The sequence below is a fragment of the Narcine bancroftii genome, chromosome 1 (genome assembly GCF_036971445.1).
Source record: "Narcine bancroftii isolate sNarBan1 chromosome 1, sNarBan1.hap1, whole genome shotgun sequence".
In the NCBI taxonomy this organism is placed as follows: domain Eukaryota; kingdom Metazoa; phylum Chordata; class Chondrichthyes; order Torpediniformes; family Narcinidae; genus Narcine; species Narcine bancroftii.
Genome location: NC_091469.1, coordinates 101,175,671 through 101,188,737, shown reverse-complemented (window position 1 = coordinate 101,188,737; position 13,067 = coordinate 101,175,671). Strand labels below are relative to the sequence as shown.

At 36.0% G+C, this 13,067-nt stretch overlaps 2 protein-coding genes across 7 annotated transcripts in view; one reads left to right on the top strand and one right to left on the bottom strand.

Annotated features, from left to right (window-relative positions):
* Nucleotides 1-5,705, top strand: part of LOC138741150 (glutamate receptor ionotropic, NMDA 1) — a 143,131-nt gene extending 137,426 nt beyond the window's left edge. The window contains exon 21 of the mRNA XM_069894817.1: nt 4,298-5,705. Coding sequence (XP_069750918.1) covers nt 4,298-4,366 — 69 coding nt within the window. The 3' untranslated portion in view covers nt 4,367-5,705. The remainder of the gene's footprint in view (nt 1-4,297) is intronic.
* A 6,634-nt stretch (nt 5,706-12,339) lies between these two features.
* LOC138761668 (lectin BRA-3-like) overlaps nt 12,340-13,067 on the bottom strand; it is a 123,511-nt gene continuing 122,783 nt past the window's right edge. For all 6 annotated transcript variants that reach the window (XR_011356421.1, XM_069934240.1, XM_069934230.1 and 3 more), the window contains one exon: nt 12,340-12,854. Coding sequence is in view for 1 of the 6 variants with exons in the window: in XM_069934230.1 (XP_069790331.1) it covers nt 12,844-12,854 (11 nt within the window). In the remaining 5 variants the exon portion in view is untranslated. The remainder of the gene's footprint in view (nt 12,855-13,067) is intronic.

Here is a 13,067-nt window from a genome sequence, read left to right as displayed (position 1 = left end):
TCTGCAGACATTTGTTCTTCCTTTTAGATTTCATCTTTTTCATGGCCAATTTTATCAAGTTCTTATTGAAATTCATCTAAATCTTAACTTTTTATTGCAAGGTCAACAATTGCCACACATTTACAGCCATAATCATTTCTCTTGACATCTTTCACTTCCTCTTTTGTCTGTATTATCTAATAGCAATGGATTTATGATTCTGGATACAGTTCTACACATAAATGTTACCTTTCTAAAAGAATAGTACACTGTGAGGAAGAAGGATGAGATTCTTATTAGATTTAGTGCTCACAATGAGTATGAAGATAGAAACTGGAGGCTTTACTGATTATGTATTCTCACAAGAGTGATCTAAATCATTGGGATGACATGGGACAAATTACATCCAAACTAAGTTTGGCCAGATTATTACAAAAGTAAACTCAGCTGTATTAAGCTCGAGTTTGGGCTGTCAATTTAGATTTCATTTGCAGAATTTAATTAGAAAGAAATATTTTCAGGGTGAAATTTCCCCAGTAGAAAGAGGAGCATAAATCTCATCTATCATAATCAACAGACCAACAAAATTGTAGAAGTGCAAAGCTCTGAAATGTGGAATCTAAGAATCCATTATCACACCTTATAAGTGACATTTCCTGCTTTTCATTAAAGGATGAAATTTCTTCCAAATGTCATAGCATTAATGCCATGTACATAATAACATCATTAAACCATTTTAGCTATTCAGCCTTTTTCTGGTTCTATTGTAAGTTAACAGTGTTCTTTTCACAATGTTTATTTTCTATTGAAGTTTTAGTTTAATATCTTTGTTTCCCTTTGTAAACTATATCTAAATCACAGTCTTTGGAATAAGGGTCTTAAAAAATATAAAAAAATATCATAGATTGAGAGCTGTGTGAAAAATGAATAGCATTCGAAGAAATGCCACCAATCAATGAGGAATACGATAACATTGAAAAATTACAGCCTGGAAGACAGGAAACATTGCATCAGATTGCCTGATCAATAGCAACAGCATTGATAAAAGCTTAATGTCTCAAATCCAAATTTCTATTAATTTTTGTCCTGGTGCATTACCAACCTATTGCTGTTCTTGAGAACTGTTGAGCTCTGATGTGTACTTTTGGCATACTTCAATTCTGAGAATTACTCTGTCCACTTGATAAATTAATGGGGCTGGATGTTGACGAGGGGAAGGATCGGAGATAGTTCTGCCACATGAATTCATGCTCTCTCCAGATAACTGTTAGAAAGAATTGGCAATTTTGGTTGGATGTGTTCATAGAGGTGTCTTCACATGACATGCTGTCTCCAATTTCCCCACACTTGGGATTGGTGCTACTTCCATCCAGCTGGTCTATAACTTTCTGAAGCCAACTGTGAAATGAACAAATTCTTGATTGTCAGGTCAAACAGTAATTTAAAATCCATTCTTATTGTCTCAGTTATTTATCTGCTGCATTTCCTACAACGTTATCTGGAAATTTGCATATAATTCCTTCATTTGAAAGGTTGGGAATTCTAGTCCTGAGTGATTGTGACCACCTCTTTCTCCATTTTCACTTATTTTGGATAATGTGTTGTATTTGTTGAGATTTTTTTTCTTTATTTAAAAAAATTGACCCATTGCTTAACGGACATCAAAAGTACATCTCCAAGTTGTCTTCTACCATTTTCCTCTGTCTGCCTTATTTAAAAGCCCAAGTTGTCTTTGCCTAATTTCACCAGTGGCATCTTAAAATCATTTTGTTTTTTCAGTGTTTTGATTTTCTTTAACTTAGTTAAACAAAATGACATATCAGAAAAACTGCATGTTGAACTCCTTTCCCATTCCCTGTAATTGTACACTGTGCTATTATTCTTTCAGATCTTGTTCACAGAACTTTAATGTATTTTTTTTTCACTGAACAGCATTTTACTTTCTAAATAAAATAAAATGCAAAATGATTGCCTTGTCTGTCAGCCTGATTTTATGTGCATTCCTGTTATTTGATATGCACGGAATTATTTCATCTTTAACAAACTCCAAAATTATTAACTTTATGTGTCCTTCATACCTTCTGCTCCATTGTGCAATGTGCCTGCCAGCTGACATTTCCCAGTCACCATGGCATTCCTCAAACAGAATATTAAAATATATTGAAGTTTTTCTTTATATTCTGACAAGAAACTCTATTTTTCGTCTTGCTTTCAGATCTGACATCTTCCTGTGTCTCCTCTTAGATTGAAAGGTTGACTTCCCAAATAACAATGAATATTCCTTTAGAAAATTTCTTCTTCACCTAAGTCCTTCATCTAGGACTAGTGAAAAGGACAGGCTTGATAGTTATGAAATTTAAACACTCAGGTTGATACTTCTTTTTGAATGGTAAATGATGTTGCATTGAAAATGGTAACCTTACTGGACCATGAGGAATTTGTATTATCTATGAAGGTTTTAAAGTTCTTGCTTTAATGAACGAAAGATATCGATGCAGTAGACTCTGGCCCATACTTCCATGTTGGTTATGAAAATTTTGGATTCTTACTTTTGTAAGACTGCTACTCAATCTTATATTGGCTCACACTGAATTGGGCCATTGGTGTAAACATCATAAAACAAATTTTAATGTAACAAATTGTTGTTATTTGTTTGTTTTAATTAAGATGTATTATTCTATTTGCAGGCTCACACAATTATTTGTCCTTCGTGACAGTACAAGAAAAATTGATTTATTATTAAAACAATTTCAAGAACAATGTTTCATGGGCATGTTTCTAACAATGAGTAAAATATAATTGCTTAGAAAGAATCCAATAAAAATATGGATGGACTGAAGTGTAACTGTTTATTTGGGTGAAGTATCAGCCCATTGAAAAGGCTTGAGTTTATCTCAATATTGCCATGCAGGTGCTTTAGCCTTTAATAAATGGGAGTGAACATAGCTATCAACATCTTTTTCTAAGTTCAGTAACCGTGATCTAGTTTGTATAGATTACATATTAAAACATTTGTTGATATATTATGCAGGTTGTACCTCTTTAATCCGGAGTCGTTGGGACCTGGCCATTGCTGGACCACAGAAAATGCCTTAAAACAGACATTGACCCCTAAGGGAATGCCCCTATGTAAATATATCAAAGGTAGAACAAAGTTTAAAACAGGAAATAATACAGTGGGACGGCATGGTTAGCATACTGGCTAGTGGAATGCCTTTACTGCGCCAGCAATATGGACCTGGGACCCTCGCTGCCTGTAAGGTGTTTGTACTAACAGCAAACAGATTCAACCTTTACAGCACCAATTATTGGGACCAGGGTTCGAGTCCAGTGCTGCCTGTAAGGAATTCATACTAACAACAGCAGATTCAACCTTTGCAGTGCCAGTGATTGGGAAGTGGGTTCAAGTCCAGTGCTATCTGTAAGGAGTTTGTACTAACAGTGGCAAATTCAAACTTGCCAGAGCAAAGGAGTTGCGGGACCACAGAGCACCAGATAAGAGAGGTATGACCTGTACTTCATTTGATGAAAGAGCTGGGGGTAAATATGTAAGCATTGGGTTTTGAGAGGGGAGCATATCATCTGTAAAGTGGCACAGAGAAAAAAAGTTTTTTTGTGCTTCTTTTCAATACATTTATTCCACTAAATAAGTTTTGGTAGTTAGTGGAATGATGTGTAACCACTCACTGGAGTTAATGTCATTTAGCACTATCTATGTTCTGTTCAGCATCCAAAAGCTCCAATCTTAGAGTTTGTTTTCAAGAATTTCTGGGTTGTAGAATGATCCTGAACCATCGTCATGACCCCATCTTCTCACCGTCAACTATCAATCTTTCACCAAAAAATATCCAAGGGTCACAAATGTCCAGCAATGCACCTGATTAATCTTGTCCAACAGTGAAGAAAATGCTAGCTTTGAACAGCTTTGCATGATACAAAGTTAGGTCAGATATAGCTGCCTCATCAGGTTGGCCTTTAAAGACACAGAAAACAGAGGAGAAATGAAGATAATCATGAATGGCTCACGGTAAGCTTGTTTCCCCAGGTTCTGAGACAGCTCATCAGCAATCCTTAAAGGGATTGCTGAAGGATTCTCCCCAAAGGTAAATATTGTTGATGACTAAAAAAGCGCATCTGTTTCCCTCTCTCATATAAGTGCAATCTGCTGGCTTTTCAGCTGGGGATAGCTAAACAATATTTTGACCAATTCAGTTTATGTGCAGTAGAGATGCTTGTTAATAATGATAAGGATAGAGACCGATTCTTCTGTGTACTTGTAGAAGACTGGTTCTAATTTTCTTTCTCTTTTATTTTTCAGCAATACCACCCCACTGACATAAGTGGGCAACTAAACCTTTCAGACCCTTCCGTCAGCACAGTAGTCTGAATCTGCCCAGAACACTGATATTTAAAACCAGAAAGAATTAAGCAACTCAAGAATTATTATACAACAACATTAGACTTTAGAACACCAGCAGTAACAGAGCAAAAGAAAAGAAGAATCTAAGGATACAATGGAGTCATAACAAAATCATCAACATTAATTTTTTTTTGCAAAACATCAGCGTTAAGGATACTGAACCTTTTATGGCCTAATCAGAGGAAAGTTATTTATACCGCCAGTATTTTATTTATTTACTCAATCTTTGGTATTAGTCATCCATCAAACTTCAACTAAACAGCAAAGTTTCAGTATTTCCTATTGACCATTAAAATTATTCAGAAAACTACAATTTTGAAGAAATTAGGTGGCTCAATAGGTGAGGGCCATGGCCTTTCACCTCAGGAGCCTGCCATCAATTAGTCCAAGAATAGAAGGGGGATGGCGCAGTGGGTAAAATGAGATAGGTATACTGTCAACTCGGTGTCTAAGGAAGCATCAAGCCACAATACTATTCTGATCTGTAGTAATGATTGTTGCTCGACTGACTTCGTCATAGAATCCACAAAAAGAGCAAGTGCGATAGAAGAAAATTACGATACTGTTCATTGGTAATATTTTGCAGAGGCAAAAGTGTAAAAAGAGTTGGAGGAGAAGGGAACAGATTTGTTGTGGCCTGTAATAGTTGCAGACAAATCTACCCACAAAGTGATTTTAATTGGGCATGATTTCATAGGAAGATGAAGGTGGGGATACTTTTCAGAGAAGTTATCCATGTCAAGGTATAAAATGTGTATCTAAGTTTAAGTAAAAACAATAACAGGATTGAAAAATTATAGTTCTGAGAAAAAGATTTAAAATATATTTTAGAACACTACATCAGTTTTATATTGTGCTTCGAGAAGTAATAAGAGAGACAACTTTAGGATCAACAGCTGATTATTGGGAGAGCAGTGACTTTTTTCTTGGAAGTGACAATTGTGGCATGGATATTTGATACATAATTGTTTGGTCATTTAAAAAGTTTTAAAAGTAAATGGAAAAGGAGGAAATAGGTTTTAATCTAATTAAAAACAAAACTAGTGCAGGGTACTAGCAGCGAACAAACAAGCCAGAAGTTCCTATTACTGTCAGTGAGGAAAACTACTTCTTAATTATGTCATTTCCTTTGATAATATTAAGAACATAATTAAATAAATCAATGTGTTCAGCATTGTCCATATACTGTGGAGTATTTGTAGGAAACTGAAACATCTGAATGGTCGATGTGCATGGGTACTTTATCCATACCTACAGGCTGAGAACATGTATGCTGACAATTCAAGATTATACAAAAAATATATGAATGAACCAATATTTTGTTTTAACCTAAAAGCCCTGGCTTACACGGGAATTGTATGTCTGGGAGCAAACTCAAAAACTATAATGATGCATTAACAAGTTTGCTGTTCATTGCTTTAGTGTTATACCAATTCATTGGGCAATAACAACCAACAGGATCAGAACAGGTTCTTGGCCTGAATTGCATGCACACAACTTCCTTTCAATATGCCACTAATGTTGTCTGTAAAACTATCAAAAGGTAATATGACTTTATTGGAAATATTTGTTCCAAAGCAGGGGATTTGTGCAAATGATTTAGGCCAACCAGTGGAGAGGGATGGATGGTATTTGCTGCTGAGATCTGTCATTTTAAACACGGAGAGGGAGGGATGGTATTTGCTGTTGAGATCTGTCATTTTAAACACGCAACAGCTTTAATCTATTTAAACTGGAGTATAATTTCATTACAATTTAACATATTTCCAAATTTATGCACTCTGTTAACAGAAATTTTCATCAGCTGTTAGTTGTAGAAGGCAGGAGGTTTCAAATATTAATTACACAATTCTGAAAGATACAATTGTTTATCTATTGGTGCTACTTTATGTATTTTGATTTGAGTTATCCTGTACTGTGGGAACTGTACTGCACAGTTCCATTTGGTTATCCCAACCTTTTTCCTTGTGGAGGACATCTTAGGAAGGGCAGGCCTGAACTATGAAATTTTGCCAAAATAGATGATCAGAGACTTCCAAGATTCCCAAAGCATTTATTTAATATGTTAATTATTCTCAGGTTCTAACCTGGTACATTCATGGATTGGGCTATCAGAATCCTCCAAGGATTTGTTAAAGATGTTAAGAATTCTGAAGGATTTAGTCAATAGTAAAAAAAAAAGATTTGGTCTCATTTTGACATCAAGTATCTGAGGCAATAGATTTAAAGCAAAAGACCAGGATGACGTGATAAAACTATGATCTGGAAGTCACAGAAAGGGAGTGGAAAAGATTGTTGTACTTTCAAAGAAAACTGGACATATATTTGAAAGATAAAGACCTCACAGTTCCATGGGAAAATAGCTGGAGAATGGGATTGACTGGATTGTTCAATTTAATCATTTGTCTCTGCAGGAGAAAACTTTTATGTAGTAACAATTCCTCAATTGATCGTTGATTCATTAAAATGGCAATGAAACTTCCATGAAAGGAGATGAAGTTTGAGAAGTAGGGGAAACAAAATATCTGAAATCTTCCATTTATCTAATATTCTGTGAGATCATACATCATGCTTTCATGTCTTGGAGCTTTGATAATTAAATTATCCCACAACAAATTAACAAAATCACTGACAACAAAAACTTCATTCGATCTTTTTTTTTAATAACTTTAATACCTCAGAAGTTCTTTTAAATTATCATTACTCAGAGTCGAGTGGTTAGTAGGTGTAATTATTGATACACCATGGGCAAGAATATCTATAAAATTAAATACAACAACATAGACTGCAGTTATTTACTTGCAAGCCATACACATTATCAAAAGCACCCCTTCTATACATACAGCACAGTTCATCTCAATTGGCTACTGAAGGTTTCTTTTTTCTTACAAATTAATTGGCTCAGGTTTGTGCCCGAGAGAGGATGCCGCAGTTTGGTTTTTTTTAACTTATACTGTATGCGGGCAATAATATCTCTTGGGAATTCCCACATGATGAATTGCCAAAATACTTGTGAATAGAACAGAAATTATTATTGCAATTTTCCATGATGGGAATTTGAGATCCGCTAAATCATTTTATATATTTGATTTGGAAAGTAGTAATTTATGATTACAAGGCAACACTAGGGAGTTATTGTCATACTTGCGTTGTTTGGGAATTTCTTGTAGTTCATTTAACCTCATGGCCGCAGGACATTGTAGATCATTCAACCTGCATTATTCCCTGTGCCAGTGGATAATGTATAATAAAGTAGAAACTGCTGGATGATCTCAGTGGAAGAGGCAATATCTATGGAATGGCAAACAGAATTACTATTTCACATCAGTGAACTTTAATCAGAACTGGGAAATCAGGTTATATCTGCAGATGGAGGTGGATGGGTGTCTCGAACAAAAGGAAGGCTCTACAAATGGATGGAAACCAGGAGAGATTGAATTACTCAAGTAGTGCCTATTTAGAGGGGAGATAAAGGTGTGCCTCTGAGAGGTGTACCTAGAAATGAAATCTTAAATAACAGAAGAGAGAAGGGAAAACACTGAATATGAGAGATATGACTGGAAAGGCTGATTATCTGAAGTTACTGTTCATTGTTCATTCTTGAAGACTAATGTGATGTTGGAAAATGTTGTTGCCCAGATTCTGTTTTATCGGAAAGTTCACAGACAAGCTACCTCGACTCAAGTACCTGCCCTTGGTGCCCCACAGTTACCTTGACTTCCTTCCTATCTGCTTCCTGTGAGGACTCTTTGTTTCTCTGTCTCCTTTATATCTGCTGTCTAGATCACCTTCCACTCCAGTATTTCCAATGTGGTATGGATTTTCCTTAATCATAGTTGAAATTGCTCTGAGACATGTCTCTTCCAGATCAAAGAACAGCATATCATCTTCCAATTTACAATATACATTTCTTGACCACCTCTTTTAGTTGACACCACCACCTGTCTCCACTGCATCACATGGTTCCCCTTCTGTCTGCTTCTCTTCCTAAGTCTGCCTAGTTCTGATGTATATCAGCCAATAATGTTCTCTTCATCCATCGTTGCAGCTTGATCTGCTGAGTATTTCATTTTAAAAAATTTATATAAAATTTCCAGCATTTGAGTAATGTTTAGTGCCTGAGATTGTTTACATTAATTAATATAAATTTGGTTTAGAACTGGTTATAGACTGCATGATACTGAAAATGGACAAATTTTTTCAAAAACTCTGAAATAATAAAAATAATTAAAAAGGGTGTTTGCCACTTATCTAATGTTTAAATGTAAATATTTTGAATCTTTGACAATTTTTATTTCAATATAAAATAATTTCATTTCTGAAAATATACATAAATTTAATTATTTTAAATTTATATGAATTTAGACGTGCAACATGGTAACAGCCCATTTCAGTCCATGAACCCATGCTGCCCAATTATACCCAATTAACCTACAACCCACACAGCCATGGGGAGAACGTATAAACTCCTTAGAGACAGTGCAGGCATCAAACTCCGGTCCTGATCGCAGGCATTGTAAAAGTTTTGTACTAACTGCTATGCTAACCATACTGCCATGATGTAATTATTTGTCACCATCCATATGGGATTTATGATCTCACAAACTACCCATGTCACCATCATCTACCAGAAAAGAAGTTCTATTGCCACAGTTGAAGATGCTTCATCTACATCCTTAGATTTTAGAAATTTTATTTAAAAACTTTCCATTCTGCTAGTCTCCAGTTCCCCAAACCTCTTTTGAATTCTTCGAACATATTGCCTAATTCCTTCCTATTGTTACAGCCCTTTATTATGAGCCTTGTTGGTTTTTGTTTAGATTAGACCTGCTAATATTTTGCTGCTTCTGCAAATAACAACTGGTGGAGGATATGGGCACTGGGATAGAACAATCAGTGACTTTTGATCCCACTTCAATGTTTGAAATTGCAAAAACATCATTCAAATGAATGAATAGAAAATGTGCTAGTGAATATAGGAATAGATTTCAGATTTATTGTCAGAGTACATACATGACATTCACATATAACCCCAAGATTCCTTTTTCCTGCAGGTGTTGCAGAATTACCACTAATTGGTAGAGTGCAATAAAATAAAACTGTTCACAGTGTGAACATGTAAACAATCAAAGAACTGTAAACAGATAAAGAATGTAAACAAACTAACTGTGCAGTACAGGAAGAGCAAAGAAAATCAATAAAGTGCACAAGTGAGATTCCTTAAATGAGCCCCTGATTGAGTTTGTTATGGAGGAGTCTGATGGTGGAGGGGGAGCAGCTGTTCCTGAACCTGGTGGTGTGAGTCTTGTGACCCCTACACCTCTTTCTTGATGCATCAGCGAGAACAGAGCGTGTGCTGGGTGATGTGGGCCTTTGGTGATCGCTGCTGCTCTCTGACAGCAGTGTTCCCTGTAGATGTACTCAATAGTGTGGAGGGTTTTGCCTGTAATCTCTAGGGCTGTGTCCACTACCTTTTGTAGGGCTTTACGCTCAGGGGTATAGGTGTTCCCATATCAGACCATGATGCAGCTGGTCAGCACACTTTCCACCACACATTTGTAGAAATTTTCCAGGGTTTCTGATGTCATTCCAAAACTCCACAAACTCCTGAGGAAGTAGAGGCATTGATGTGCTTTCTTCACGATGCCATCGGTGTATTAGGGTCGAGATAGTGACTCCCAAGAACCTAAATGTGCTCACCCTCTCCACCTCTGATTCCTCCAGTGATCACTGGATTATATACTGGCTTTCCTTTCCTGAAGTCAACAATCAGCTCCTAAGTTTTGGTGCCATTGAGGTGCAAAGGTTGTCATTGGTGCACCATTCAGCCAAATTTTCAATATCCATCCAGTATGTTGACTATCCCATTCCTTTATATAACCCCTTTAATATAATAAGATATATTAGATGAATGTGTGGCTAAATGGATGGTTGCAGAGGGAAGGCTTTACATTTTTAGAATACTGGAATCTTTTCAAAAAAAAGGCAAGACTTTCACAAGCTGGGTGATTTGCACTCAAACTAGAACAGTTCCAATGTCTTTGCAAGAAAGTTTGTTCCTCCTATCAGGAAGGATTTAAACTGATTTGGCAAAAGAATAGTATCGTTGAAAGGGATATACAGTCAAATATATGAGGACAGCTAAATCAAGCATGAAGAGGTACATGGGTGGAATTCAAAACTAAAGTGCATCTATTTTAACACAAAGAATCTGATTATTAAGGCAGTTGAACTGATATTCATCAGCACATGAAAATAGGAGATTGTTGCATGATTAAAAGGGTAGGAGTAGTAGCTCAACATTCCAAAGTATTGAATCTTCAGGTGTGATTGTGAGGGAAAGAGGCATGGCACTGCAATATTGATTAAGGAGACCAGAATTATAGTAATAGGAGGAGGAGATCTCGGAAGTCTGTTCAAATAACTCCCATTTGGGCCCAGCATCAGAACAAAAGGAGGGTGATCATTTTGCTGGGGATATGCTACAGGTCTCATAACTCATCAGGAGGTAGAGCAGATATGTAGGCAAATCTCAGAAAAATAAAAGAGTGATAGAATTATAATTACAGTGGATTTCTACTTCCCAATATTAAGAATTACATTAGTGTGAAATGCCTAGAAGTGAAATTTTTAAGGTGTGCTCTGGACAGTTTTTTGAGTCAATAACATAAAACTGACCTGAGTGCATATAGCTGGGCAAATGTCAGTGGGAGAGCATTTTGGAGATAGTAATATAAGATATAAGATGGCTAAGTAAAGAGATAAGGGCAGTCCAGAAATTAAGGTCTTGAATTGGGGTGAGGGAAGACCAATTATAATATCACAAGACAGATCTACATCCAATGTGGGTGATAATCAAAAGTAAAATGATAATTCAAAACATAGATGTTCCCATAGGGGCAATAAGTCCAGAGTCCATGTCGAAGGTCATCAAGGAATGGATAAAGAAATGAAAAAAAACATGCAGCAGGTATACGGAACTGAAAACAGAGGACATCCTTCTGAAATATAGAAAGTGTAAGGGAAAGTACTTAAAAGGAAATCGGGAAGGAAAAGAGACTGCAATCAAGATTAGGAAAAATTCCATAGCATCTTATAAAATAAAGGCAAGCACATCAATAACCAGTGTAAGAATAGGGTCCATTAGGAAACAAAATCTATGAATGTAGCCAGAGCCTAAAGGGGAGATCTGAAATGAATACATCTTGTCTGTACTCACTCTTGTCCTTCATATACTTATTTCACAAAGGAAAGTTAACCATCTTTGCTGATGACTCAGTCACCACCTCATTAGGAATAGTCTGGAGCTGCCAGAAACACAACTGCAGATGCGGGAACTCAGAATAATTACAACAGATGTTGGACCTACTCAGCAGATCAGGCAGAAGCTGTGAAGGGGGAGAGAGAAAGAGCGAGAGAGAGAGAGAGAGAGAGAGAGAGAGAGAGAGAGAGAATGAGACAGAGTCATCTTTATGATATGATATAAGACTAATTATCACAAGGCAAAATATCACTGGTCTGAAGTGCTAACCCTATTTCTCTCCACAGCTGGTGTTTGATTTGAGTTTCTCCAGCATTTAAAAAAAAGTTTACTTTTGCAACTGAAAAATTACTTTCTTGGTTGCAATTACATTACTGTATTGTCTGTCATACTTTAAGAATTCTTAGCTGCTTTTAAGACTGCTTGAGTATGAATGGTGGTTGATAGATAATATTCACTTTTATTGATTTAGTTCCTCGTTACAGTTAATGAAATTAATCTCAAGAATTTCAGGTTTCAAAAACATGCATTTTTACGTTCTTTCATCAATTTATTACCTGCAAGTAAAATCAGATGCCAGGTGAATTTTTAATAGATATTTCTGAACTGGCATTCCTGTTGCTTTCTGTGATTGTTTAGATTACAAATAATATTGTTCAACAAAGTAAATCAAATCAGATGCCAGGGATTGCCATATGCATTTATTTTGAGTGGAACCCAAAAAGAAATCTCAACCTCACGTTTTCAACAAGTTTTCACGAAAGCAAAATCAATAAAACATACTGTAAAACTTCAGTAACAGAACATACAGGATTTTAATGGTGCTGGATTGGCAGATTTTCTGGACTACTGAATGCTATTTCTAGGAATACTCCAATAGACTTTTAATGCTCTCTTTTGAGATTTCATACAATGTTATAAATTTTCCAATGAACCAAGTAAGTCTTTAAGGGAGTCCAAGGGATTGGAACATTGGTGAATGGAAAGGGAAAACAAAGGAACTGAAACTCCAATGAGCAGAAACTCATTTACAGATGATGTCAGAATTAAAAATTTTCTGGAAATACGCTGTCATTTCCACAGCTTCACACTGGAAATGGCAACTCTGCCATTATTCTATGAAGTCTGACAAATATTTGTATTTTGTTCATCTTGAAATCCAGTTTTCATCTGGAATTGTCAGCTAGATATTTCCTGTATATGTACAAATAAGCACAAACAAGATTACTTCCTTATTTAGTTTTGGTAATAAAGTGAAAACGTGAGCATGATATGAATAGCAACTATTGGGCAAATAAAGCTTCCTTCATACACTGGACTGGAACACACATGCTATTAGGATCTTGAATAACTTCAAACTGGACATGGAAGTTATTCAGTGGTAATGGCTTTGGATGCAGGAGGATA